The 24831-nt window shown below is 43.8% G+C and overlaps 1 protein-coding gene across 1 annotated transcript in view; it reads right to left on the reverse strand.

Moving 5' to 3' along the window:
* The window catches only part of LOC126456063 (COUP transcription factor 1-like), a 187983-nt gene that overhangs the window by 40085 nt on the left and 123067 nt on the right, over nt 1–24831 (reverse strand). The window contains exon 3 of the mRNA XM_050091821.1: nt 5891–5971. Within this exon, the coding sequence (XP_049947778.1) occupies nt 5891–5971 (81 nt within the window). The remainder of the gene's footprint in view (nt 1–5890; nt 5972–24831) is intronic.

Raw genomic sequence — 24831 nt, forward strand, 5'->3', positions numbered from 1 at the left:
AACGTAGAACTACTTATACCTAACTAACCTAAGGGCATCACACACATCCATGCCCGAAGCAGGATTCGAACCTGAGACCGTAGCGGTCGCGCGGTTCCGGAATGAAGCGTCTAGAACCGCTTGGCCACAACCGCCGGCTGAAATTAAAGTGACCATTGGAAAAATGAAATGCAACTCAGTCAATATCAATAGCCTGATATCAAGCCAGTGCTAAGCTATACGCCAGTACTAAACAGAAAAGGGAAAGCTCAAACGTGGAAGAAATATATAGAAGTGCTACACAAGGAACCATGAGCAGCTTGCGTGCCTCAGCGATACAGATAGCCCTAGCGTAGGTACAACCACAACGGAGGGTATCTGTTGAGACACCAGACAAACGTGTGGTTCCTGAAGAGCGTCATCAGCCCTTTCCGTATATTCAGGAACAACGGTCTAGATGACTGACTGATCTGATCTTGTGACATCAATCAAAACGGCCTTGCTGCGCTGGTAATGCGAACGGCTGAAAGCAAGGGGAAACTACAGTCGTAATTTTTCGCGAGGGCATTCAGCTTTACTGTATGGTTAAATGATGATGGCTGACTCTGGGGGTAAAATACTCCGGAGGTAAAATAGTCCGGATCTCCGGGTGAGGACTACTCACGAGATGTCGTCAACAGGAGAAACAAAACTGGGCATTTTACAGATTGGAGCGTGAAATGTCAGATCCCTTAATCGGGCAGGTAGGTTAGAAAATTTAAAAATGGAAATGGATAGGTTGAATTCAGATATAGTGGGAATTAATGAAGTTCGCTCAGGTGAATACAGGACTTCTGGTCAGGCGAATACAGGGTTATAAAGACAATATCAAATATGGGTAATGCAACAGTAGGTGTAATAATGAATAAGAAAATAGAAATGCGGGAAAGCCACCATTAACAGGACAGTGAACGCATTACTGTAGCCAAAATAGACACGAAGCCCACAAGCAACACAGTAGTAGAAGTTTATATGTCAACTAACTCCGCAGATAATGAAGAGATCGAAGAAATGTATGACGAGATAAAAGAAATTATTCAGATACTTAAGGGTAAAATGAGTATACTGGGGCATATTTGTATAAGACCGCAGACCCAGGGATACTGCTTCTGGTCTGAGATTGTAGTGTTGGAGTAAGGGAGCGCTGTCTGTGAGGGAAACACGACCAACATAAATGCAAATCATTAAACTAAATGTAGCTCTGTTAACAAATCTTAGACACATTCCAAAGTGAAATATCTAACTAGCCTTCTTGTCAAAACGGTTTACCGAGCGAGGTGGCGCAGTGGTTAGCACACTGGACTCGCATTCGGGAGGACGACGGTTCAATCCCGTCTCCAGCCATCCTGATTTAGGTTTTCCGTGATTTCCCTAAATCGTTTCAGGCAAATGCCGGGATGGTTCCTTTGAAAGGGCACGGCCGATTTCCTTCCCAATCCTTCCCTAACCCGAGCTTGCGCTCCGTCTCTGATGACCTCATTGTCGACGGGACGTTAAACACTAACCACCACCACCACCATCAAAACGGTTTACGTACATTCTGGGATCACTCAACAATTACAGGTTATCAGCCAACTCATCTATACTAACGTGCTGGGAAAAACAGAAATCATAATTATTTAACATGTTTACCTTGCTTGCATGAAGACTTCTGCTTCCAAGTTCAACAATATTGACACACCTACATTAATCTAACACTTGGTGGCTTCACACAGCACACCACAAAACCGCCCAGACCATCCTCTTTCGCTCACAGACAGGTGCCTACAACTGAGCGCCAAGCGCCGTCTTACTCCAACACTACAGTCTCAGACCAGAAGCAATATCTCTGGGTCTGCGGTCTTATACAAATGTGCCCCAATATACTCCTTTCAAGGGAGACCAAAATTTGAGAGTCATGGGCGACTGAAATTAGATAGCAGTAAAAGGAAGAGACGGAAAAATAGTAGGTCAATATGGACTGGGAAAAAGGAATGCAAGAAGAATACGCCTAATACAGTTTCGCACAGAGGATAGTTAAATAATCGCTATTACTTCGTTTAAGAATCATAAAAGAAGATTGTATACGTGGAAAAGACCTGGAGACAATAGAAAGTTTCAGCTTGATTATATATGGTAAGAAAGAGATTTAGGAACATGATTTTAAATTGTAAGACATTGCCAGGGGCAGATGTGGACTCTGACTGAACCGTAGATTGGTTATGAACCGTAGATTAAAACTGAATAAATTGGAAAACGATAGGAAAATAATAAGATGGGTCCTGGATAAGTTGAATCAACCACAGGTTGCTGAGAGTTTCAGAGAGAGCATTAGGCAACGGTTGACTAGAACAAAGGAAAGAAATACAGTAGAAGGAGAATGGGTAGCTTCAAGAAATGAAATAATGAAGGCAGCAGAGGACAATAGGTAAATAGACAAGGCCTCGCAGATATCCTTGAATAACAAAGAGATATTGAATTTCTTTGATGAACGGAGAAAACTCAGAAAGTGAAGTAGGAGGAAGGGAATACACACATTTAAAAAATGAGGTTGACAAGAAGTGCAAAATGGCTAAGCAGGAAAGGCCAGAGGACAAATGTAAGGGTTTAGAAGCATATTTCACTAGGGGAAAGATAGATACTGCCTACAGAAAAGCCAAAAAGGCCTTTGGATAAAAAACCAAGCAGCTGTATGAATGGAAAACCAGCTGAAAGGTGAAAGGAATATATAGAGTGTCTATACAAGGGAGATGTACTTGAGGGCAATATTATAGAAAGGGCAGCGGATGCAGATGAAGATGAGATGGAAGCTATGATACTATGAGAAGAATTTGACAGAATAAAGCTTAGGCAGTAGACAACATTCCGTTAGGACTACTGATAGCCTTGAGTGAGCCAACCGCAAGAAAGTCTCCCGTCTGGTGTGGAAGAAGTATGAGACAGGCGAAATACCCTTAGACTTAAACAAGGCTGTAATAATTCCAATTTCAAAGAAAGCAGTTGCTGGCAGGTATGAAAATTTCCGAACTATCTGTTTAATAAGTCTTGGTTCCAAAATGCTGTTGTGATCAGTTATGATTTCGGAGAATCATAGGAACGCTCGAGACAATACTACCCTACGACTTATCTTAGAAGATAGGTTAAAGAAAGACAAATCCACGTTTATAGCATTTGTAGACTTATAGAAAGCTGTCGACAATGTTGACTGGAATACTCTCTTTGAAATTCTGAAGGTAGCAGGGGTAAAATACAAGGAGCGAAAGGCGATTTACAGCTTGTATAGAAACCAGACGGCAATTGTAAGAGTCGAAAGGCACGAAACGGAAGGAGTGGTTGAGAGAAGAGTGAGGCGGGGTTGCAGCTTTTTCCCGATGTTATTCAATGTGTACATTGCACAAACAGTAAAGGAAACTGAAGAAAAATTAGGAGCAGGAATTAAAGTGCAGGGCTACGAAATAAAAACTTTATAGTTTGCCGTTGACATTGTAATAGTGTCAGAGACAGCAGAGGACCTGGAAGAGCACTTGAACGGAATGGACAGAGTCTTGAAAGGAGGATACAAGATGAACAAGAAAAGAAAAACAAGGATAATGGCTTACAGTCGAATTAAATCAGGTGTTGCTGAGGGAATTAGATTAGGAAACAAGACGCTTAAAGTAGTGGATGAGTTTTGCGATTTGGGTAGAGAAAAAAAAAAAGATGACGGCCGAAGTAGAGAGGATATAAAATGTAGACTGGTAATGGCAAGAAAACTATTTCTGAAGAAGAGAAATTTATTAACATCGAATACAGATTTAAGTGTTAGGAAGTCTTTTCTGAAAGTATTTGTCTGGAGTGTAGCCATATATGGAAGTATATCACGAACGATAAACTGTTTAGATAAGAAGAGAACAGAAGTGTTTAAAATGTGGTGTTACTGACGAATGATTAGGATTAGATGAGTAGATCACGTAACTAATGAGGAGGTACTGAGTGGAACAGAGCAGGCAAGAAATTTGTGGCACATTTTGATACATCAAGGGGTGACCAATATAGTATCTGAGGGAAGTGTTGGGGGGGGGGGGGGGGGTAGGGTAAATACAATAGAGGGAGACCAAGAGATGAATACAGTGAGGAGATTCTGGAAGACGTAGGTTGCAGTGGTTATTCGGAGATGAAGAGTCTCGCACAGAATAGAGTAACATGGAGAGCTGCATCAAACCAGTCTCCGGACTGAAGACCACAACAGCAATTAATTGTTAAACTTGAGATATCAGTGTATTTGTTAAAATATCACACTGTGATAATTGTTAAGCATTTAAAGTCTAGTACTTTCGTATTTGTGATTGGTTGACAATCTCGATAAATGTGAGAAAATCGGTAAAAAAATGTTAGAAACAACCTTAAAATTGTAAAAAGCAGTGGGAGGTGGTCATACGTTAGAGTGCTTACAGAAAATGCCAAGTAATCTGCTCCTAATATAGCTAATTAAAATAAGAAATTTGAGGTCAGTCATTTCATATAATTAATTACGGCAATTACATAATATTTGACGCCAATTTCAAGTAGGATAACATCCTGACACGCAATTCGGCCTACAGGAATGGGTGAAGGAAACCACTGTACTGAAACTTCTTATTCTGTCCGGATATGGTGGCTGATATCTGATGACTCTTCATGGTGTTGCTTTTTCCACAGTGTAAAAACCTCGAATGACGAAACACACACAACTGGTTTAGAGAGAGAAGGGAGCGGGAAGGAGGAGCGGTTGACGTGTATTTAATGTATTCTGCAGCAGAATGTAGAGCCAAAGAAGGGTGACATAGGTATAGAAAAAAGTTTTGTGGCAGGCGTACTCGTAACTGAAAAAAAAAAATTACTGCCGTGAGTAGAAACTTACAAGAATGTGGGTTGTTCACGTCACACACACAGTTGGCCGAGGAATTATTCGCACGGTAGAATTCGCGGAGTGCTGCTGGATCGTGTTAATAAGTAGTCATCAATTTGCACGTTTATCGGATACTTCAAAGAATACTGTACAGAAAGCACTCTCATAAACAACATGTGTGCAAGAGCTGTGGCCGAGGCCCACGAGAAAGACAGGCCGCGGCGCGTACGTCGCGAAGGTAGTCCTGAACTCGCTCGCTCGCTCAGCTCAGCAGACAAAATGCGTTTCTAAACCTGTTAACTCGCAGCAGGGCGTGTAAGTACTAACGAGAATTGAATATTCCACTGGAATCTGCTATTATGAAGTCGTTATGATTAACAGTACTACAGCAAAATTTAATTTAAGATCAATACTCGATATAAATGGTATAACGGCTTGTTAATAGCATTTAGTCTCTTCTGCTTATCAGTAGTCATTACATGTTGGAAGTGGTGCCTTATGCAACTGATCATTTTAGTATGATTTTATTTTATTTTATTTTACGCCAGTTCAGCCGTAACAAATTATGAGTAGGCCCATGGACTTCTCATCATTATAGGACTAATAACAGTAAGATTGCATAATAGCGGATTCCAGCAGAAGATTCAGTTTTAGTTTGTACGGACCCGCCTAGTTACGAGTTAATAGGTGTAGAAAAGTAGTTTGTCTGCCGATTTGAGCGAGCGAGCACAGGCCTACCTTCGTGACGTACGCCCCGCGCCCAGTCTTTCTCGTAGGCCTCGGCTGTGCCCAGGTGACGTGGAAGCCTGAGTTCAGTCATGTCAGTGGACTATCCATCGCCAGTCTAATGCATGCACCACTCTGAACAAAAACTAAAAAGTTATTATCGGCCATTAGTTCCACATGTGAAAGTACTGAGTTTACCGACAAAATGATAATTTCCGGCCTACGCTTTTGGGAAGGCCTTTTTATTTTTATAGTAAGTATGAGAGAGGAAGATGAGCAGGTGCAGGCTGAGGCGCTCACCGTCACAGCTGTAGATGCCGTAGTGCTTGCCGGAGCTGCGGTCGCCGCACACTTTGCAGGGGATGTCCAGGAGGCGGTCCCCTGCGAACAGGAAAGACCGACCTTCACCAATAGAACAACAACAACAACAACAACAAAGCGTGTCTCACGTGAGTGGCGTGGAATAGTACATTAGTTGCGCGTGGCAGTGTGAAGTACAGCGGTGGACAAAGATATGGAAACTCCACAACACATTACCGTGCCTGGTACGGTGTACGAAGCGCCATTGGCATTCAAAGCAGCTTCCAGTCGTCTCGGAGTAGATAACTACAGGTGCTGTTTGGTTTTGAAGGGAATCTTACGAGGGTAAGTCAATTATTAACCGCGATTTAGTTATATTTTTGTTTATTTTGGTAGTACTGTCGTTTTACGTTAATAACGCATGCTTTGTTTATTTGTTGTTATACCTTTGCAATTTTCAAGCTGCTAGGTTAGTTTCGTTTTCGCTGGCGTGCTGTTAATCATGGCTGCTCCGCTGTCTATTTGAACCAAAGAAGAGCAACGTTCAGTGATCCGTTTTTTGTGGTCGGAAGGTGTATCAGGGGCCGAAATTCATCGAAGACTTTCGGTACAGTACGGGAACAGCGTTTTGCCACTACGGAGTGTCTACGAATGGACTGAAAAATTCCCAAGTGGTTGCACAAGTGTTACGCACGACGAAGGAGCCCGACGGCCGTTTACCACCACAAATAGAAACCATTGAGCGTACACGTGAAATGATTCTCTTAGACAGACGATTAACTGTTGACTGCAAATTAGTCACGGTTCTGCCTACGAGCCGGCCGCTGTGGCCGAGCGGTTCTAGGCGCTTCATTCCGGAAGCGCGCTGCTGCTACGGTTGCAGGTTGGAATTTTGCCTCGGGCATGGATGTGTGTGATGTTCTTAGGTTAGTTAGGTTTAAGTAGTTCTAAGTCTAGGGGACTGATGGCCTCAGATGTTAAGTCCCATAGTGCTTAGAGCCGTTTGAAGCATTTTTCGGCCTACGAAATCATCCACAACAGACTTGGGTTTTATAAGGTTTGTGCAAGATGGGTCCCAAAAAAACTCACACAGTTGCATAAACAAACGCACTTGGACATCTGCAAAAAACATTTGGGTATCTATGGTAACGAAGGGGACAACTTCTTAGACAGGATCATTACTGGTGACGAAACGTGGATCCATCATTACGAGCGGGAGAGTAAACGGCAGAGTATGGAATGGAAACATCCAAATTCGCCGTCCAAGAAAAAGTTCAAGACCCAACCGTCTGCAGGAAAACTGATGCTTACGGTATTTTTGGTACGCACAAGGTCCGTTACTGGAACATTATGGGGAAAGGGGCACAACAATAAACAGTGTACGTTACAGAGAGATGATTACTGCCAAGTTAAAGGCTGTAATGCGAAGCAAACGCCGAGGATTGCTGTCAAAAGGTGTTGTGTTGTTCCACGACAATGCCCGTCCGCATACTGCTGTCCACACTTCTGAAACGCTCCAGAAACTTAAATTTGAAGTACTGGATCATATGGTCCCGATATTGTCCCCTCTGACTGTCACTTGTTTGGTCGACTCAAACAGGCATTAAGGGGCCGTCGATTTGTCTCGGACGAATCAGTGAAAGAAGCGGTGCATTCTGGCTCGCATCTCAACCGAGAACTTTCTTTTATGGGGGCATCAGCAAGCTTGTACAACGATGGACCAAGCGCGTTGTAACGCAAGGAGACTATGTCGAAAAATGATGTTCTTGTAAGTTTCCTATTTGATTACAATAAACTTTTATAACTATTTTGCGGATAATAATTGACTTACCCCCGTATATAATGCTTCCTGCGTAACAATGGCAGGTTGAGGTAACAATGATACGGACCAAGCAGGCTTCTGTCCGATGTAGACCACAAACGCTCAGTAATATTGACACCTGGTGACTGTGGCGGCCACGGCAGACGCTACAATTCAGCCTTGTGTTCACAAAACCAGTCCAGGACGATGTGATCTGCGTGAAGAGGGGCCCTGTCGTCTTACAACACAGCAGCACCATTTAGGAACTAACAGTGGAACATGCGATCGACCTGGTCAGCGAAAATGGTCACATAATGCTTGGCAGTAATGCAACCTTGCATGCTAACCATCGGGTCATGGAATATCACGACAGCGCTTCCAAAATCATCACGGTAACCCTGCCGTATTTCACTCCTGGGACGTGAACTCAGCCAGTAAGTGGAAACAGTGTGACACACGAGGCGTGTTTTTTAAGTACGTACCGTTTTGAAATTAAAAAAAAGACGTGCTAAGGTATCTCAATAATTTTATTTTTACATGAAAGCCTGTACCTTAAATTACTTTTCTACATAATTTCCGTCAATATTGAGACACTTGTCATAGCGTTGTTCAAATGGTTCAAATGGCTCTGAGCACTATGGGACTTAACTTCTAAGGTCATCAGTCCCCTAGAACTTAGAACTACTTAAACCTAACTAACCTAATGACATCACACACATCCATGCCCGAGGCAGGATTCGAACCTGCGACCGTAGCGGTCGCGTGGTTCCAGACTGTAGCGCCTAGAACAGCTCGGCCACCCCTGCCGGCCATCATGGCCTTGTACCAGTTTTTGAATACCCTCCTCATAGAAGTCTGCCGCCTGACTTGTTAACCACTGCATCACCACGGTTTTGATTTCGTCATCGTCTTGAAGACGCTGACCGTCCAGGTGTTTCTTGAAGTGCAGGAATAGATGGTAGTCACTGGGCGCGAGATCGGGGCTGTACGGAGGATGATCTAGAGTTTCCCATCGAAAAGATGTGATGAGATCTTTGGTCTGATTCGCCACATGCGGACGGGCATTGTCTTGCAGCGAGACGATGCCCTTGCTCAACTTCCATGGACTGTTGCTTTGATTCTGGTGTGAAGTAGGCTACCCATGTTTCATCGCCCGTGACAGTTTGGCTTAAGAAATCATCACCGTCGTTGCGGTAACGCTCAAGGAAAGTCAATCCACTGTCTAAACGTTTGGTTTTGTGCACATCTGTCAATATTTTCCGTACCCAACGTGCGCACAATTTTCGGTAATTCAAGTGCTCGGCCACAATGTCATACAAAACACTACGAGAAACATTAGGAAAGTCTTTCCGCGAGGAGGAAGTCGTAAAGCGGCTGTTTTCTCTCACCTCATTGTCCAATTCCTGCACCAAACTTTCATTAACGACCGAAGGACGCCCACTCCGTTGTTCATCATGCACATTTGCGCGGCCATCTTTAAATGCTCTCACACACTTACTTACCATTCCATCACTCGTAATGTTTTCTCCGTAAACTACACAGATCTCGCGATGAATATCGATCGCTTTCAGGCCTTTAGCACTAATAAATCTTATAACAGCTCGTACTTCACAGTCGGCGGTACTCACGATTATCGGAAGCAACACTCAGTACACAATGTATACAAGGAAGAATCAGACTGTAATGGCGTCAGTTTGTAGATTAAGGTACAGGCTTTGATGTAAAAGTAAAATTATTGAGATATCTTAGCAGGTCTTTTTTAGTTTCAAAACGGTACTTACTTAAAAAACACGCCTCGTAAGACTTATCAAACTTAAAAATAACGTTTTGCTGTTACGGGGATTTGAATCGTTTGTGAGTGGTTTTGGAATTCTAGCTAGCTCTGAAGTTCCCTGCTTATGGAGCCCCATTCATGCTGCTTTGGTGCTGACAGGGTTCGCAAGTGCGACATCCAGCTCTGCACTGACTTGTGTAGCTGTCACACACACAATCATCTTGAATGGACGTCAGTCCGTCACCATCACTCAACACAGACCTTCGTCCGCTTTCTGACTTAGCGGATTACGTTTTTCAAGTTTCCTTGTACGCGTTACAAATATACGATGCGGTGCCTCTTGAAACTCCCAAACACTTCGGCTGCCTCGGTTACGGACGCCATGCGAGTATGAAATAATATACCCACATCACAACTCATTCCAACCGTAGCTCCGACATGACGCATTGACAGCTACACACATTACAAAAAAATTAAGCTGATCCTGTATTATATTGTCGATTGCGTTTACATAAACTTATCGCTTGCCTTTTTTGGTTCATAAACATTTTATTTTATTTGTTATTACTTTTATGTGGTAATTTTATGTACTGACAAGTTCAATAACCTTGCAGATTTGCTCCCCAGTCTGGTCCTACGGAACTAGACGTGTAAAATAATAATAAAAAAAACACATTGAACACTGCAACGCTTTCAGGGCACTGCAGTGGCGCAGTTCCTGATCAAATGAAACGGCCCACCCTACAGGCTTGGCCAGCATCTGCTTTTATCGCTGAGCACGCATTTCTCGTTGTATTTACGTAACTTTGACCAGCTCCTGTATATTGACAACGTCTGGGAGAGACCGAAAAACAAGTAGACCAGCGAACAGGCTGGAGAGGGAGACGTATTTAAGACTGTAATGAAGAAGAAATGAAGGTGGGTGGGAGATATAGCAAAGCGAATGGATTGTACCTGCCCTACGAAAGTTCTTTGTTGAATTTAAGAAGACAGGAGAAGATTATCTGATGGGTGCTGGAAAAGATGCAGTGGAAAAGTCTGGGGGACGCCTTTACCCAGCAGTCCATGTCAGAGGGTTAGTTACGACGATTTAAATGCTCAGGGATATTTGCATATACCTCAGGAGCTTGAGGAGACAGCTACCAGAGAAGTGTGAGACGTACAGAAAAACGACCTGTGCCAGTGGCCAGAGTAGCTCTCCAAACCTCGATTCGTAGTTCTCGCCGTGACGTCATTGCAATAGGGCCACGGGAGTGTCACAACATGGGCACAAATCACCTGCTCCGTTTTGTAGCAGCGAATTAGCTCCCGCCTGCGAGTAGGCAACCGAATGAACAGATCTACAAAGCGGGCCGCTGTCATAGTGCCTTCCCAAGCGGCTGCAGCTTCTAAGCAGCAGCGGCAACTTCAAAGAAGTGCACACACGAGTTGACGTTAGCTGCGTCACAGGCCGAGCCAACACTGAGCACCTGTAATGTGAGCTACAAACTGAGAGGGATGCTCTCTCCACTGACACGTGTCCATTTCCTTGTAGTCATGTGGTTACTTCTGATTCATCAGAGGTACTTACGAATAATTTAGTACAGAGTGAGACGGGACTTAACCTTGCTGCAAGCATATCCATCCAGGAACATCAAGTCGGCTATCTGTCAACAAAGTGAGGGGCAGGGCTCTCAGAAACAAAGCGAACACTGGTGCAGTTAAGTAGAAAGGAAGCAAATACTGGCCTGTTAACCAGATAATGAACAAACACACTGTAAGTCTGTGTTGATGACTCTTCACAAATGTAGACCCATTCGTGACTGTTACGACTATTTAGCATTGCGTCTCCGGTGAAACAGACTTCACACGAGGAGAAATTCACACTTCGGAAAGTGAGGCTGCACCATAGAGCACTACATCAACCATCGGCTCAACACGATATGACGTCCATAGTCAGAGCATTTTATGTCAGTAGTAGCACCGTAGCTACTGTTTCCGTATTACGCGCCACACACAACAGTGCGCGACGGACATCTGAATCGCAACTGGTAGAATACCAACTAAATGAAATGATTTTATGGCATTGTTGGCTGGGAGGCCCCATGCGGGGAAGTTCGGCCGCCGTATTGCAAGTCCTTTTTTTTTTTTTTTTCTTCTCTCTTTTAGTTGACGCCACTTCGGCGACTTGCGAGTCACTGATGATGAAATGATGATGAAGAACACACAACACCCAGTCATCACGAGACAGAGAAAATCCATGACCCCGCCGGGAATCGAACCCGGGACCCCGTGCGCGGGAAGCGAGAACGCTACCGCAAGACCACGAGCTGCGGACAGAATACCAACTAAAGGCTGCTGATCCACGAGGACAATCACAGCTTCTCCCAAGAAGGCAGTCTGTGAGTACTAACGTGTTCCTCGAAAACTGTGCTGTGGTGTCGCTTGCTTAGGCTCCCTTGGCAGTCGGAACAGTGTCTGAACTATGGCGTGCTTCCGGCGTCTCCTACATTGGATACGGTCAGCCTCCAAGTGATTCTCATTTGCTTGTCCTTACACGAAAACCATGCCAGATAATTTCTTAACCGATAATAACGCTTATTTCACTGCGCCTCATCGACTGTACGCTGCTGTTGTAAACAACAGAAACTGCAGTCTTACACCGTTTCACATTAGGATAGACGACGCCAGTGGACAAATCACACAATCTTGAGTGCGTTAGCGGAATTTCCTATCTCCGGCCCTCAGACAAACCATACTGCAACATCTCCAGCGGTTTCAAACAAAATAGTAGTTAGACCATTATTTGTTCACCTTTCAGAGTCTTCAGTCTGTTTGTTGAGTTCCTTTCATACTTATTTTAGGCCTTCCGTAAATTTTGTGAAAAAAGTAATCCAGGTATCCTTGACTGAGTACAACTTTCTTTTTCAATTTAGTGTCTCGTTGTAGTCGTAATCGTGTAGTTACTACGAATCTGAATTGGCTTGTAACTGATGCTTCTTTAAGAATTGATTTGATAATCGATAAAATATCATTAATCTCATTTTAACTCTATCTAATGGTATCCCAATACACGAATGTATTCTGAGTCCCTGAAAAGCGATGGGATATCCTCACCCTTAATACATTTATTCCACCACTTTTAAGTTCTGTTTTAGCGTCGTCATTACTTCTATTCTTAGATTCCCGGCAGATGAGACGTTAATTGTCAAAGTGGCTGTTAGTCCTCAAATAGCTGCAAGATTTAACTAAATTTACGGTCCATCTCCGTAACTGGTTAAGACTTGAGACAGTTAGTCGTTACATTGCTAGAGTACATTAAAGACGACTTGTCATAACAATGCTTCTTGCACATTTTAGTGACATATGTAGAAAAACAACTTTAAAATTTTGAAGATTACTTATAGCGCCGCCACCTATAAGAACTTCATGAAACTATAGGGGCTGAAGCGGGAATATTCCGCGATGTCCGAGAACAAATTCCTCATTTTGGTTGTTGGGGCTGAAAGAGAAGCGTACCTCACGATGAGCGAATAGCCACACTACATTGAGAATGAGAGCACTTCGTGACTTGCAACAAACTTTACACATAATTTCAAACCACGAAATGATGAAAGGAAAAAAAAATTACAGCCTACTGCTAGGGGCGTTCAATAAGTAACGCAGGACATTTTTCTCTGAAAGCAGCTTGATTTTCTTCAAGATTTCAATACACTACATTATTCCCCACTCTTTTGGCTACAGAACCCTATTTTCAACATAATCTCCGTTCAATGTGAGGGCTAAACTAAACGCCAGCTTACATGGAGGTCCTATTTGCCAGCCTGGTACCACACTTCTGGTCGTCGTAGGAGCCAACCTATTGCTGCCTCAGTAACCTCCACATCAACCACGTACTGCTTCCCGCGGGGTGAATCCTCCATTGAGCCAAACAGACAAAGGTCTGCTGTCATTCGGCGAGGAACACAGCGGGCACAGCCGGCCGGTGTGGCCGTGCGGTTCTAGGCGCTTCAGTCTGGAACCGCGTTATCGCTACGGTCGCAGGTTCGAATCCTGCCTCGGGCATGGTTGTGTGTGATGTCCTTAGGTTAGTTAGGTTTAAGTAGTTTTAAGTTCTAGGGGACTGATGACCACAGATGTTAAGTCCCATAATGCTCAGAGCCATTTGAACCACAGCGGGCACACACGTTTGAGTACCCCTACCTCGTGGACGACTGCTTCAGCACTACCAACAGAGACGTCCAGTTGAGCAACGAGATGTTTGTGATCCGTCAATTACCTCGAATGAGAGTGTCCGCACGTACCAACATCGCAGGAGTCACAGCTGTGTGCCGCCGGCCGACACGCGAGAGATAGGGCAGGTTTGCGCGATCTCGTTGCGATGGTAACAGACACCTCGCTTAAAGGTGCTTTTGTTCACTGCCAGGAATCCGTAGACATTCTGCGAGCGCCTGTGGATGTCTACGATGCACAGGTTTTCCGCCAAAAGAAACCCAATGAAAGCTCTCTGCTCGCAAAGCACATCCATTACAGACGCCATTTTGAAGGCTACGTATAGTGCCGCCAACTATCACAACGTCATGTAACTATAGGGGCTGAAGCGGTCCCACAACAAATTCTGAACTTTTTCAACCGAAATTGGCAGAGAAAATAATGTGCTGCATTAGTTACAGAACGCCCGTGGTACATACACTAAAACTTCAGGGTCAGGCATGACTTTTTTATTACTTCTTTACCATTGACTCCATTAACAACAGATTTCGCTGAATGTATTCATATATACCAATGAATGACGCTGAAAAAAATCTCATTGTAAGACACATAGTTCAGGAGTTATGACGTCATAAACACTGAGATGCGTCAAAAATCTCCGCATCCTGCGTGAAGTTTTAATTTACAATTTTTTTCTACTATATGTAGTAGCAATACGTTTCGTAGACAATATCCGCATATATCACTGAATGTAAATGCAAAAATACATGATTGTACGACACGTAGTTCAGGGGATATGACATCATAAACATTGAGCTCTTGAAATTGAAAAGACAGTGCGAAATATGTGGACAAATGCGAGTGAAATATGTTAAATATAGGTGAAATATGCGTGGATGTGCGAACCTGTGCAAAGCCGCGGGTAGAAAGCTACTCCTAAACTCTTCCATCGATCACAGTCCAACTTTTACACGTCTTATTTAATATCTGGGAAGAAATACTGTGGGGTGAAAACCATAAGCTTTATTACGGTGGGGATGGTAACTTGGTGATGGAGAGAGAAGGGGGGGGGCAGAAGATGGTCAGGTAGATTGGGAGACGAAGAAGATGGACAGACAGAGAGACGGAAGGGGAGTTGTACAGACAGAGAGATGGGCAGGAGGAAATGGGCAGGAAAAGGATGAAGGAAGCGATGGACTAATACACTACTGCGCATTAAAATTGCTACACAAAGAAGAAATGCAGATGATAAACGGGTATTCATTGGACAAATATATTATATTAGAACTGACATGTGATTACATTTTCACGCAATTCGGGTGCATAGATCCCGAGAAATCAGTACCCATAACAACCACCTCTGGCCGTAATAACGGCCTTGATATACCTGGGCATTGAGTCAAACAGAGCTTGGATGGAGTTTACAGGTACAGCTGCCCAGTATTATACCACAGTCCATCAAGAGTAGTGACTGGCGTATTGTGACGAGCCAGTTGCTCGGCCACCATTGACCAGACGTTTTCAATTGGCGAGAGATGTGGAGAATGTGCTGACCAGGGCAGCAGTCGAACATTTTCTGTATCCAGAAAGGCCCGTACAGGACCTGCAACATGCGGTCCTGCATTATCCTGCTGAAACGTAGGGTTTCGCAGGGATCGAATGAAGGGTAGAGCCACGGGTCGTAACACATCTGTAATGTAACGTCCACTGTTCAAAGTGCTGTCAATGCGAACAAGAGGTGACCGAGACGTGTAACCAATGGCACCCCATACGATCACGCCGGGTGGTACGCCAGTATGGGGATGACGAATACACGCTTCCAATGTGCGTTCACCGCGATGTCGCCAAACACGGATACGACCATCATGATGCTGTAAACAGAACCTGGATTCATCCGCAAAAATGACGTTTCACCATTCGTGCGCCCAGGTTCGTCGTTGAGTACACCATCGCAAGCACTCCTGTCTGTGATGCAGCGTCAAGGGTAACCGCAGCCGTGGTCTCCGAGCTGATAGTCCATCCCGCTACAAACGTCGTGGAACTGTTCGTGCAAATGGTTGTTGTCTTGAAAACATCCCCATCTGTTGACTCAGGGATCGAGACGTGGCTGCACGATCCGTTACAGCCATGCGGATAAGATGCCTGTCATCTCAACTGCTAGCGATACGAGGCCGTTGGGATCCAGCACGGCATTCCGTATTACCCTCCTGAACCCACCGATTCCATATTCTGTTAACAGTCATTGGATCTCGACCAACGCGAGCAGCAATGTCGCGATACGATAAACCGCAGCCGCGATAGGCTACAATTCGACGTTTATCAAAGTCGGAAACGAGATGGTACGCATTTTTCCTCCTTACACGAGGCATCACAACAACGTTTCACCAGGCAACGCCGGTCAACTGCTGTTTGTGTATGAGAAATCGGTTGGAAACTTTCCTCGTGTCAGCATGTTGTAGGTGTCGCCACCGGCGCCAACTTTGTGTGAATGCTCTGAAAAGCTAATCATTTGCCCATCACAGCATCTTCTTCCGGTCGGTTAAATTTCGCGTCTGTAGCACGTCATCTTCGTGGTGTAGCAATTTTAGTGGCCAGTAGTGTAGTTCCGGGAATATGACGTCATAAACATTGGGCATTGTCCTGTGTGAAAATGAAAAGGCAGGGCGAAATTCGTTAGAGACAACGATGAAATATGTGTAGAAATGTGTGTGAAATATGTTAAATATACGTGAAATATACGTGGATATGAGAACCTGTGCAAAGCCACGGGTAGAAAGCTTCTCCTAAACTCTTCGATCGATCGCAGTCCAACTACGTGTTATTTACTATCTGGAAGAAATACTGCGAGGGTGAAAACCATAAGCTTCCTATTAGGGTGGGGATGGTAACTTGGTGATGGAGAGAGAAAGGGGGGGGGGATGGACAGATATATTGGGAGATGAAGAAGATGAACAGACAGAGAGACGGAAGGAGAAGTTGGACAGATAGAGAGATGGGCAGGAGGCGATGGGCAGGCAAAGGGGGGAGGAACCATTGGACTAATGGAAGATTGGAATAAATACATACCTGGGCGACCCCAGGTGCTCAACGAGTTGGAAAAATGAAAACGAAGCTCAGTCCTGTCCAGAAGTAAGTAGTGTGTCATAACTGACACACTCATAATTCAATGCAGTTCACACCCTACTTGAACGAGTTGATGACTACTTTGGTGTAACGATAACTGCACGAAAAGAGTTAAACAGATTTGAGAGTGATAATAAGTCTACAAGTGTACTGTTAAATAAGTAAATAGTGGTTGTTATGGCTGAAAATTCGCAATTTTTCACAAACACAACTTTTATTGATGTAAGTCCACAAGGTTGATGACTGAACATACAAACGAAAGGTAACAATAACGAAAAAAGTCTCCTGATCGAGGTAAACAGAAGTTCACTTCTTATTTTCTACAAAGGTTCGTGGTAACACACATACTAGTAACAGTCAAATTCCGAGACGAAGAGGTAATCTTCGACGGTCGCAGTACACGAGGTCGACATCCGGCGTGAAATGAACGTCGGGGCTGGTTCTAGCCCCTAAATAGCTGTCTCCAGCCAATCAGATTTCGGCGTAGTGATACTTCCTGCAGGCCGTGGCTCGAGCTCCCCCTGCAGGAAGTAGTGCTCGGAATGTCTGTTTCCTTTATCTTGTATGGAACGGGTGATCAAAAAGTCAGTATAAATTTGAAAACTGAATAAATCACGGAATAATGTAGACAGAGAGGTACAAATTGACACACATGCTTGGAATGACATGGGGTTTTATTAGAACCGAAAAAATTCAAAAGTTCAAAAAATGTCCGACAGATGCCGCTTCATCTGATCAGAATAGCAATAATTAGCATAACAAAGAAAGACAAAGCAAAGATGATGTTCTTTACAGGAAATGCTCAACATGTCCACCATCATTCCTCAACAATAGCTGTAGTCGAGGAATAATGTTGTGAACAGCAATGTAAAGCATGTATGGAGTTACGGTGAGACATTGGCGTCGGATGTTGTCTTTCAGCATCCCTAGAGATGTCGGTCGATCACGATACACTTGCGACTTCAAGTAACCCCAAAGCCAATAATCGCACAGACTGAGGTCTGGGGACCTGGGAGGCCAAGCATGACGAAAGTGGCGGCTGAGCACACGATCATCACCAAACGACGAGCACAAGAGATCTTTCACGAGGCTAGCAATATGGGGTGGTTCTAATAAAACACCATGTCAGTCCAAGCATGTGTGTCAATTTTTTCCTCTCTATCTACATTATTCTGTGGTTTAGTAAGTTTTCAAATTTATACTGACTTTTTGATCACTCGGTAAATAGCCGGTGTTTACCATGGTGCTTTTGGGTACGCCTTGGGCATATACAACCTCGTCCTCTGTGGTGTTATATGGATTGCCGGCCCTCAGGGGCTACCTTGGCTCCGGTATAACAGTCGTTATAGGTAGCATCAGATTATGTTCACCTGTTCCTAATGATCTTCGACTGAAATCGGTAGCATCATTACCACGTTTGTTCTTTTGTTTTAATCCTTGACCGTTCCGCAGAAATGAAGTACACTGAAACAAAGACTGCCACACAGATACACGCACGGGAACGCCGGTATGTAAATTTTCATCTGCAGTGCAGAATTTGGATCGAGAGGAATATCGACCGCAGCGACGCGTCCCACGTCGGCCACCTCCGTCGCTGAACGGGAGAAATTAATTGGAAAATTCCCCGCTGCGTGCCGGACCCTGTAATCCTTGCCGTGTGTGTGCACCGCCTTCTTCCGCAGCGCTCCCAGCCGTGGGAAAATGGGTGCACAGTGCTGGCTGCGACGCGACGTCTGCTGTGTGTGTCCGGTCAATCCGTGGCTTTTTATTCGCAATGTGCGTACACGCGCCGAACTCGCGACAGCTCGAAGCCCCAATTCAAAGTCAGAGTTAGATGGAAGCGAGAGTTCCGGCGAAAGAGAAATACGCTCGCACGCGTTTGTTCTTTCACGTCGCACGTATTTAGTCGTTATTCGGTTTACGCAAAGCGCTGCGAAGCTTGCATAGCTTCGTATTTGTTCGCCGACAAACTGTGGAAATTTAAAACCGTGCGCCGCCAGCTACCGCATAAAACAGTCTCGCCACTGCTCTGTGGCAAAAGTGCGTCCTTTATTTCTTGTTTTAGAGCTTTTCACTTTGACAAAGTGGTCTACAGATAAATGTTCTGTAACGCGAGATTCACTCTGGGAACTATTTTATTTATTGCTGCGTGATGTTGCGTCGACAGCATACTGTGAGCTACTACGAATTTGATATGTTTCCCTGTAAATATTCTCTACTGCGGACACAATGCAGCTATTCTGCATCTAAACGAGTAAACTGAGGCAAAAGAAGGGAAAGAAAACTTAAAAGAAGTTTAAAACAGAAACAGTACAGGGAAAGTATGCTGCTTCCATCTATATCGTTCTTCCAATAATATCGCAGTTTCTATTTCGGTTGCGGTTATCCCTATCCCAAATCTCACTTACAACTTTTGCACTAATAATTTAACTTCTCGGACGACTACTTTCATTTTCCAAACTGTGTAACACTATTATCGATATTACTTATAATTATCTTGTCTAACTTCTTTGTCTCTTTTTATTAAACGTGACTTCTGTATAACCGTGTTCTTTGATGTAACATCGGTGTAAATATTTTATTCATTGCGTATGACGATTTATGTAATTGTAATTAAGCTATGGATGTAACTTCAAAACTAAAATGCTGTAGAAGAATGGAAGTATTTCCGAGTATCCTATTTTATTGAACTGAAAAGTAATTATATTCCTTAATGAAAGTTAATAAACTTTGGGAAGTAGTAAAGTACATAATTATTTAGTGGGAGTTATGATGGAAATACTCCACGTAAATTTCATTGAAGGGTAGTTAAAGTTTCACCAAGGTGCAATATGCAAAGAGAAGATTTGAAGTATTCAGTTTAAAGATCCTTCTTATTGAAATCTCAGTACAGTGTTACAATTACCTGCAAAAGAACTGTGCTGATTCATAACAGACACTGCATAGTAGACTTTAGAGGACCAGCGTAAGGATTACTGTGTTATATGGTTAAGTGTTTCTGATATTGTGTTATGACTAAAATGTCCAGCCTAGATGTGAGTCTACTGGGGTCCCCATGCTAATAGTTGAGCCAAATTTAAATTTCATGTTACAATAACAGTACTCAGGGAGTACAACTTTCATTCTTATAACTTGTGCTTACGATAATAAGCAAACAGCTACAACTATTCAAACTACACTAGATCCAGGTAGCTATCACATGTCCGATTTGAGATAAATAGTGCACGAAGTGAATGCTCCTTGAGAATACAAATAATAATCAGTACGGATTATACAGTCGCCTGAATACTATTTCAGTGGTAGTAATTTCCAACAATTGAACTGACAAAAGAACCTCTTGTCTAAGTTAGTAGTGCTCCAGCATTAGTAATCATTTACCTATAACGATCATTAGCTTCCTACTCTATTGTACGGACAGTAAGTCTTATTGACAGCCAGTTTTTCCCAAAACGTATTTGTGCTCCTCATGTGTAGTTCATGTCAAACCACTGGTACGTTACTTGCTAAACTGTGCTACCGCCCTCTATCCTATGAGCAAAATAGGATTTCACTATCAAATCAAGTCAGTCTTAATAGTTAACTTGCTTTATGAACAGTGCTAGTATTTTGGATAACATTGCCTAATTTAGGCTGGCGACTGTTTGCTTCGATATAATCTTCATTATTAATGGGAACCTTGGTTCGATTCCCGTTTGTTTTAAAATCCGATACCTTTCCATTGCACACAGTCGTGGTCAAAAATTAAAATACTTTCACAGGAGAAACATTATTGCTATTTCAGTAGAAGCCTATAGTGTTATATGGTATTATTTCCGATAACACGTGGACCGCTTTTATTCGCTAATATTTTAAAAGCATATTGTTCGTAATTAGCAAACCAGTTTTCTGATTAACGGTTATACACGAAACGTTGAGAGAATTATGTTGTATGACTAATACTTCGTAGCAGTCTGTACTACCGACAGGGAAACGTGTGTGTATGGTGGCATCATATGAATAATGTGATTTGATATGCAAATGATTCTACTTGCTTGTGCTCTGATTCAAGTCACTGGTGAAAGAAATACACACGATTTAGTTTCTCGGTTGCAGTTTGTGCGAAAGGGAATCATACCGGAAAGTCAGGAAGATGTCTTCCTAGATACTTCCATTCAGCTATTAACGAGCTAAATATGGAAACACTCGAGAAATCCAAGCTTCAACATAAATGTAGTTCCCAGGCAAGCCTGCAGCTTGCACTGTCGTATTTGACTACGAACGGACCCTGTGCAGTGCCTTCAGTATGTTGCCAGTGTTGGTCGAAGTCAGACCAGTGTTCCGTGTAGTTGTTAGAGCGTTGTGAGGAGCTAAGTGAATTCCAACATGGGCAAATAGTTGGTGCTCTTGTGGTGGGTGTTTCCGTAGTTACGGCACTCAAAGTGTTTGGTGTTTCAAGAGGCACTGTAGCGAAGATTTATACCGCCTACAGAAAAAGCTGAAAAACGTCATTCGCTAGTCACAAAGCGGTCGAGAGTATACACTATGTGATCAAAAGTATACGGACAACCCAAAAAAACATACGTTTTTCATATTAGGTGCACTGTGCTGCCACCTACTGCCAGGTACTCCATATCACCTACCTCAGTAGTCATTAGACATCGTGAGAGAACAGATTGGGCCGCTCCGCGGAACTCACGGACCTCGAACGTGGTCAGCTGATTGGTTGTCACTTGCGTCATACGTATGTACGGGAGATTTCCACACTCCCTAGGTCCACTGTTTCCGATGTGATAGAGAAGTGGAAACGTGAAGGGACACGTACAGCGCAAAATCGCACAGGCCGACCTCGGCTGTTGACTGACAGAAACAGCCGACATTTGAAGAGGGTCGTAATGTGTAAGACAGACATCTATCCAGGCCATCACACAGGAATTCCAAACTGAATCCGGATCCACTGCAAGTACTATGATAGTTAGGCAGGAGGTGAGAAAACTTGGATTTCATGGTCGGGCGGCTGCTCATAAGGCACGCATCTCGCCGGTAAATGCCAAACGATGACTCACTTGGTGTAAGGAGAGCAAACACTGGACGATTGAACAGTGGAAAAACGTTGTGGGGAGTGATGAATCACGGTACACAATGTGGCGATCCGATGGCAGGGTGTGGGTGCGCGAATTCCCGGTGAACATCGTTTGCCAGCGTGTGTGGTACCAACAGTAAAATTCGGAAGCGGTGATGTTATGGTGTGGTCGTGTTTTTCAGGGAGGGGGCTTGCTTACCTTGTTGTTTTGCGTGGCACTATCACAGCACAAGCCTACATTGATGTTTTAAGCACCTTCTTGCTTCCCACTGCTGAAGAGCAATTCGGGGATGGCGACTGGATCTTTCAACACGATCGAGCATCTGTTCATAATGCACGTCCTGTGGCGGAGTGGCTACTCGACAATAAAATCCCAGTAATGGACTGGCCTGCACAGAGTTGTGACCTAAATCTTACAGAACACCTTTGGGATGTTTTGGAACACCGACTTCGTGCCTCAAGAACCGACATCGATACCTCCCCTCAGTACAACACTCCGTGAAGAATTAGCGTACATTCCCGAATAAATCTCCCAGAACCTGACTGAACGTATGCCTGCGAGAGTGGAAGCTGTCATCAAGTCTTAGGTTGGACGAACACCATACTGAAGTCCAGCAACACCGATGGAGGACGCCACGAACTTGTAAGTCATTTTCAGCCAGGTGTCAGGATATTTTTGATCACCTAATGTATCTCCATTCAGTCATTTACTTTTCAATAACGAGATTAAATATCTTTTCAAATTACCATATCTGAGTATTAGCGGTATAAGATAATTGCCTTCTTAGTTCATTAGCATTTCTTAACGTGTTGTGTTGTCAGAAGCCTATGTCAATCTTCTGTTGCTTCACGTACACTCAAACAGTTTCGTATTATCGCTTAATTATTGAACAGACAATACGCATTTGGGCTTATGACTGTACTAATTAATTTCTGCATTATTTCAATTACATTTGCGGTGGACTCTAGTCATTTGGTACCGCTTTTTATTTCGTAGTTTAGATGATTGATGGAACTATTTTAAGTATCAAACAAAATCCATACAAGCAGAAAGTGCTGGAGTAGGATATGGTGTTCATTAGAATAACTTGTACACTTCTCTCCTCCAACCGATCAAAGCGGAAACGATAGCCTCGTCCAAGATAATATTCATTAGACATATGCGATCAGTCATATTATCGCTCTAACCGACAAGTAAGAGGGCAAGTTACAATCATGCTCAAGATATTCCACACTCGGCGCAGTCAATTGATCAGTTATGTCACTGACCTGCTCACGACCTGAATGGTGGCTTATTTACACGCAAGCCTGTGACGCGCACACACGGCGACTAGCCGATTTTGACCAGAGAGATGCTCGTGTGTAACGGGCTTTAAAATCAGTCTTCCAACTAGCAGTGCAGCTGTGTGTGCGGTGATGTACGAAGATTCTGTTCACGCGATGCATGGGTTAGTTGTGAGAGTTTCTAAATTCTGTCTTTCTGTCCGCAGCTCGTGGTCTCATGGTCGCGTTCTCGCTTCCCGAGCACGTGGTCCCGGGTTCGATTCCCGGCGGGGTCAGCGATTTTCACCTGCCTCGAGATAACTGGGTGTTTGTCAGAATTTCATTATCATTCATGAAAGTGGCGAGATTGGACTGAGTGAAGGTTGGGAATTTGTGCTGACGCTGATAACCGCGCAGCTGAGCGCCACACAAACCAAACATCATCATCATCATCTGTATTCCTCGTAGGGTAGTGCGAATAGGGTCTCGCCTCCTCGCACGCACATGGTCCCCTTCATATACTACGCTACGAGAGAAGCTGTGGGTATGTCTCTTTCAAAGGCATAGTTTGGCTTTGTCGAAGGCACCGACAGATGTCTGTTGTCACTGTATCGTCGTGACTGTGCTAGCTAAACTCGAGAACGACCTTCACAAGCTGCACATTATATTTTCAGTTGGTGCTTTCGTTGCAATTTTCGGAACTATTCCTGCCTTTTTTTCTTTGGAAATGAGAATCCGACAACCTAATATTCGTTGTATATGTATTACGAAAAGTACCTAATATTAAATGAGTGTGCTGGTTGTGTCAGGTATGTTCTGATTTTTGCGAAAAATTACAATTGGGTACGAGAAAAACGAACTACTTCCTTCGCACTCGGAAGTAACTGAAACAACGGGGACAAACATCGCCAGGAACATTCCTGCACCGGTGCCAAAGTACGTTTCGTTAGCGTATGTACTTTAACTGAAGAAGTTTGGAAAAGAGGTATTGTAAAATAACTAGGTTGTAATTTTTGTTTTACACTTTATAGACAGCTCAGAATAAGTTACCTTTTCGTTCTGTTTCAAATGTCTTCTCTACGCTTCCAACTCTGAGTGGCAGTTTGTTTTAGCAAACGATCAGTGAGTTTCGAATATCTACCCGCATTTGCACGTTTTGTTGTGACTTGGCAAGACAGCCAAGCCACTATGAGGTGAAGCCGAAAGGCACGCGTTTAAGCTCACGCAGGCTGGCGTGAGGTCTGGAACAAGGCCAAGGTATTTAGACTAGCAAAAAAGGTACGTAGCTTCTGGAATACTTAACTTTAATCCATAATTGGTGAACATCGGTCTGACGGTACATGCATCACAAGATAAATAGCAAATGATAATGGCGCCGTGCTAGGTCGTAGCAAATGACGTAGCTGAAGGCTGTGCTAACTATCGTCTCGGCAAATGAGAGCGTAATTTGTCAGTGAACCATCGCTAGCAAAGTCGGCTGTACAACTGGGCGAGTGCTAGGAAGTCTCTCTAGACCTGCCGTGTGGCGGCGCTCGGTCTGCAATCAGTGATAGTGGCGACACGCGGGGTCCGACGTATACTAACGGACCGCGGCCGATTTAAAGGCTACCACCTAGCAAGTGTGGTGTCTGGCGGTGACACCACACCTTTCATTCTTAATTTGTAAATTACTAACAAATGACAGCTCACTACTAAGAGAGAGCCCCGTTGTATCAGATAAAACATCGAAT

Source organism: Schistocerca serialis, chromosome 1 (assembly GCF_023864345.2).
Source record: "Schistocerca serialis cubense isolate TAMUIC-IGC-003099 chromosome 1, iqSchSeri2.2, whole genome shotgun sequence".
NCBI classification, from domain to species: domain Eukaryota; kingdom Metazoa; phylum Arthropoda; class Insecta; order Orthoptera; family Acrididae; genus Schistocerca; species Schistocerca serialis.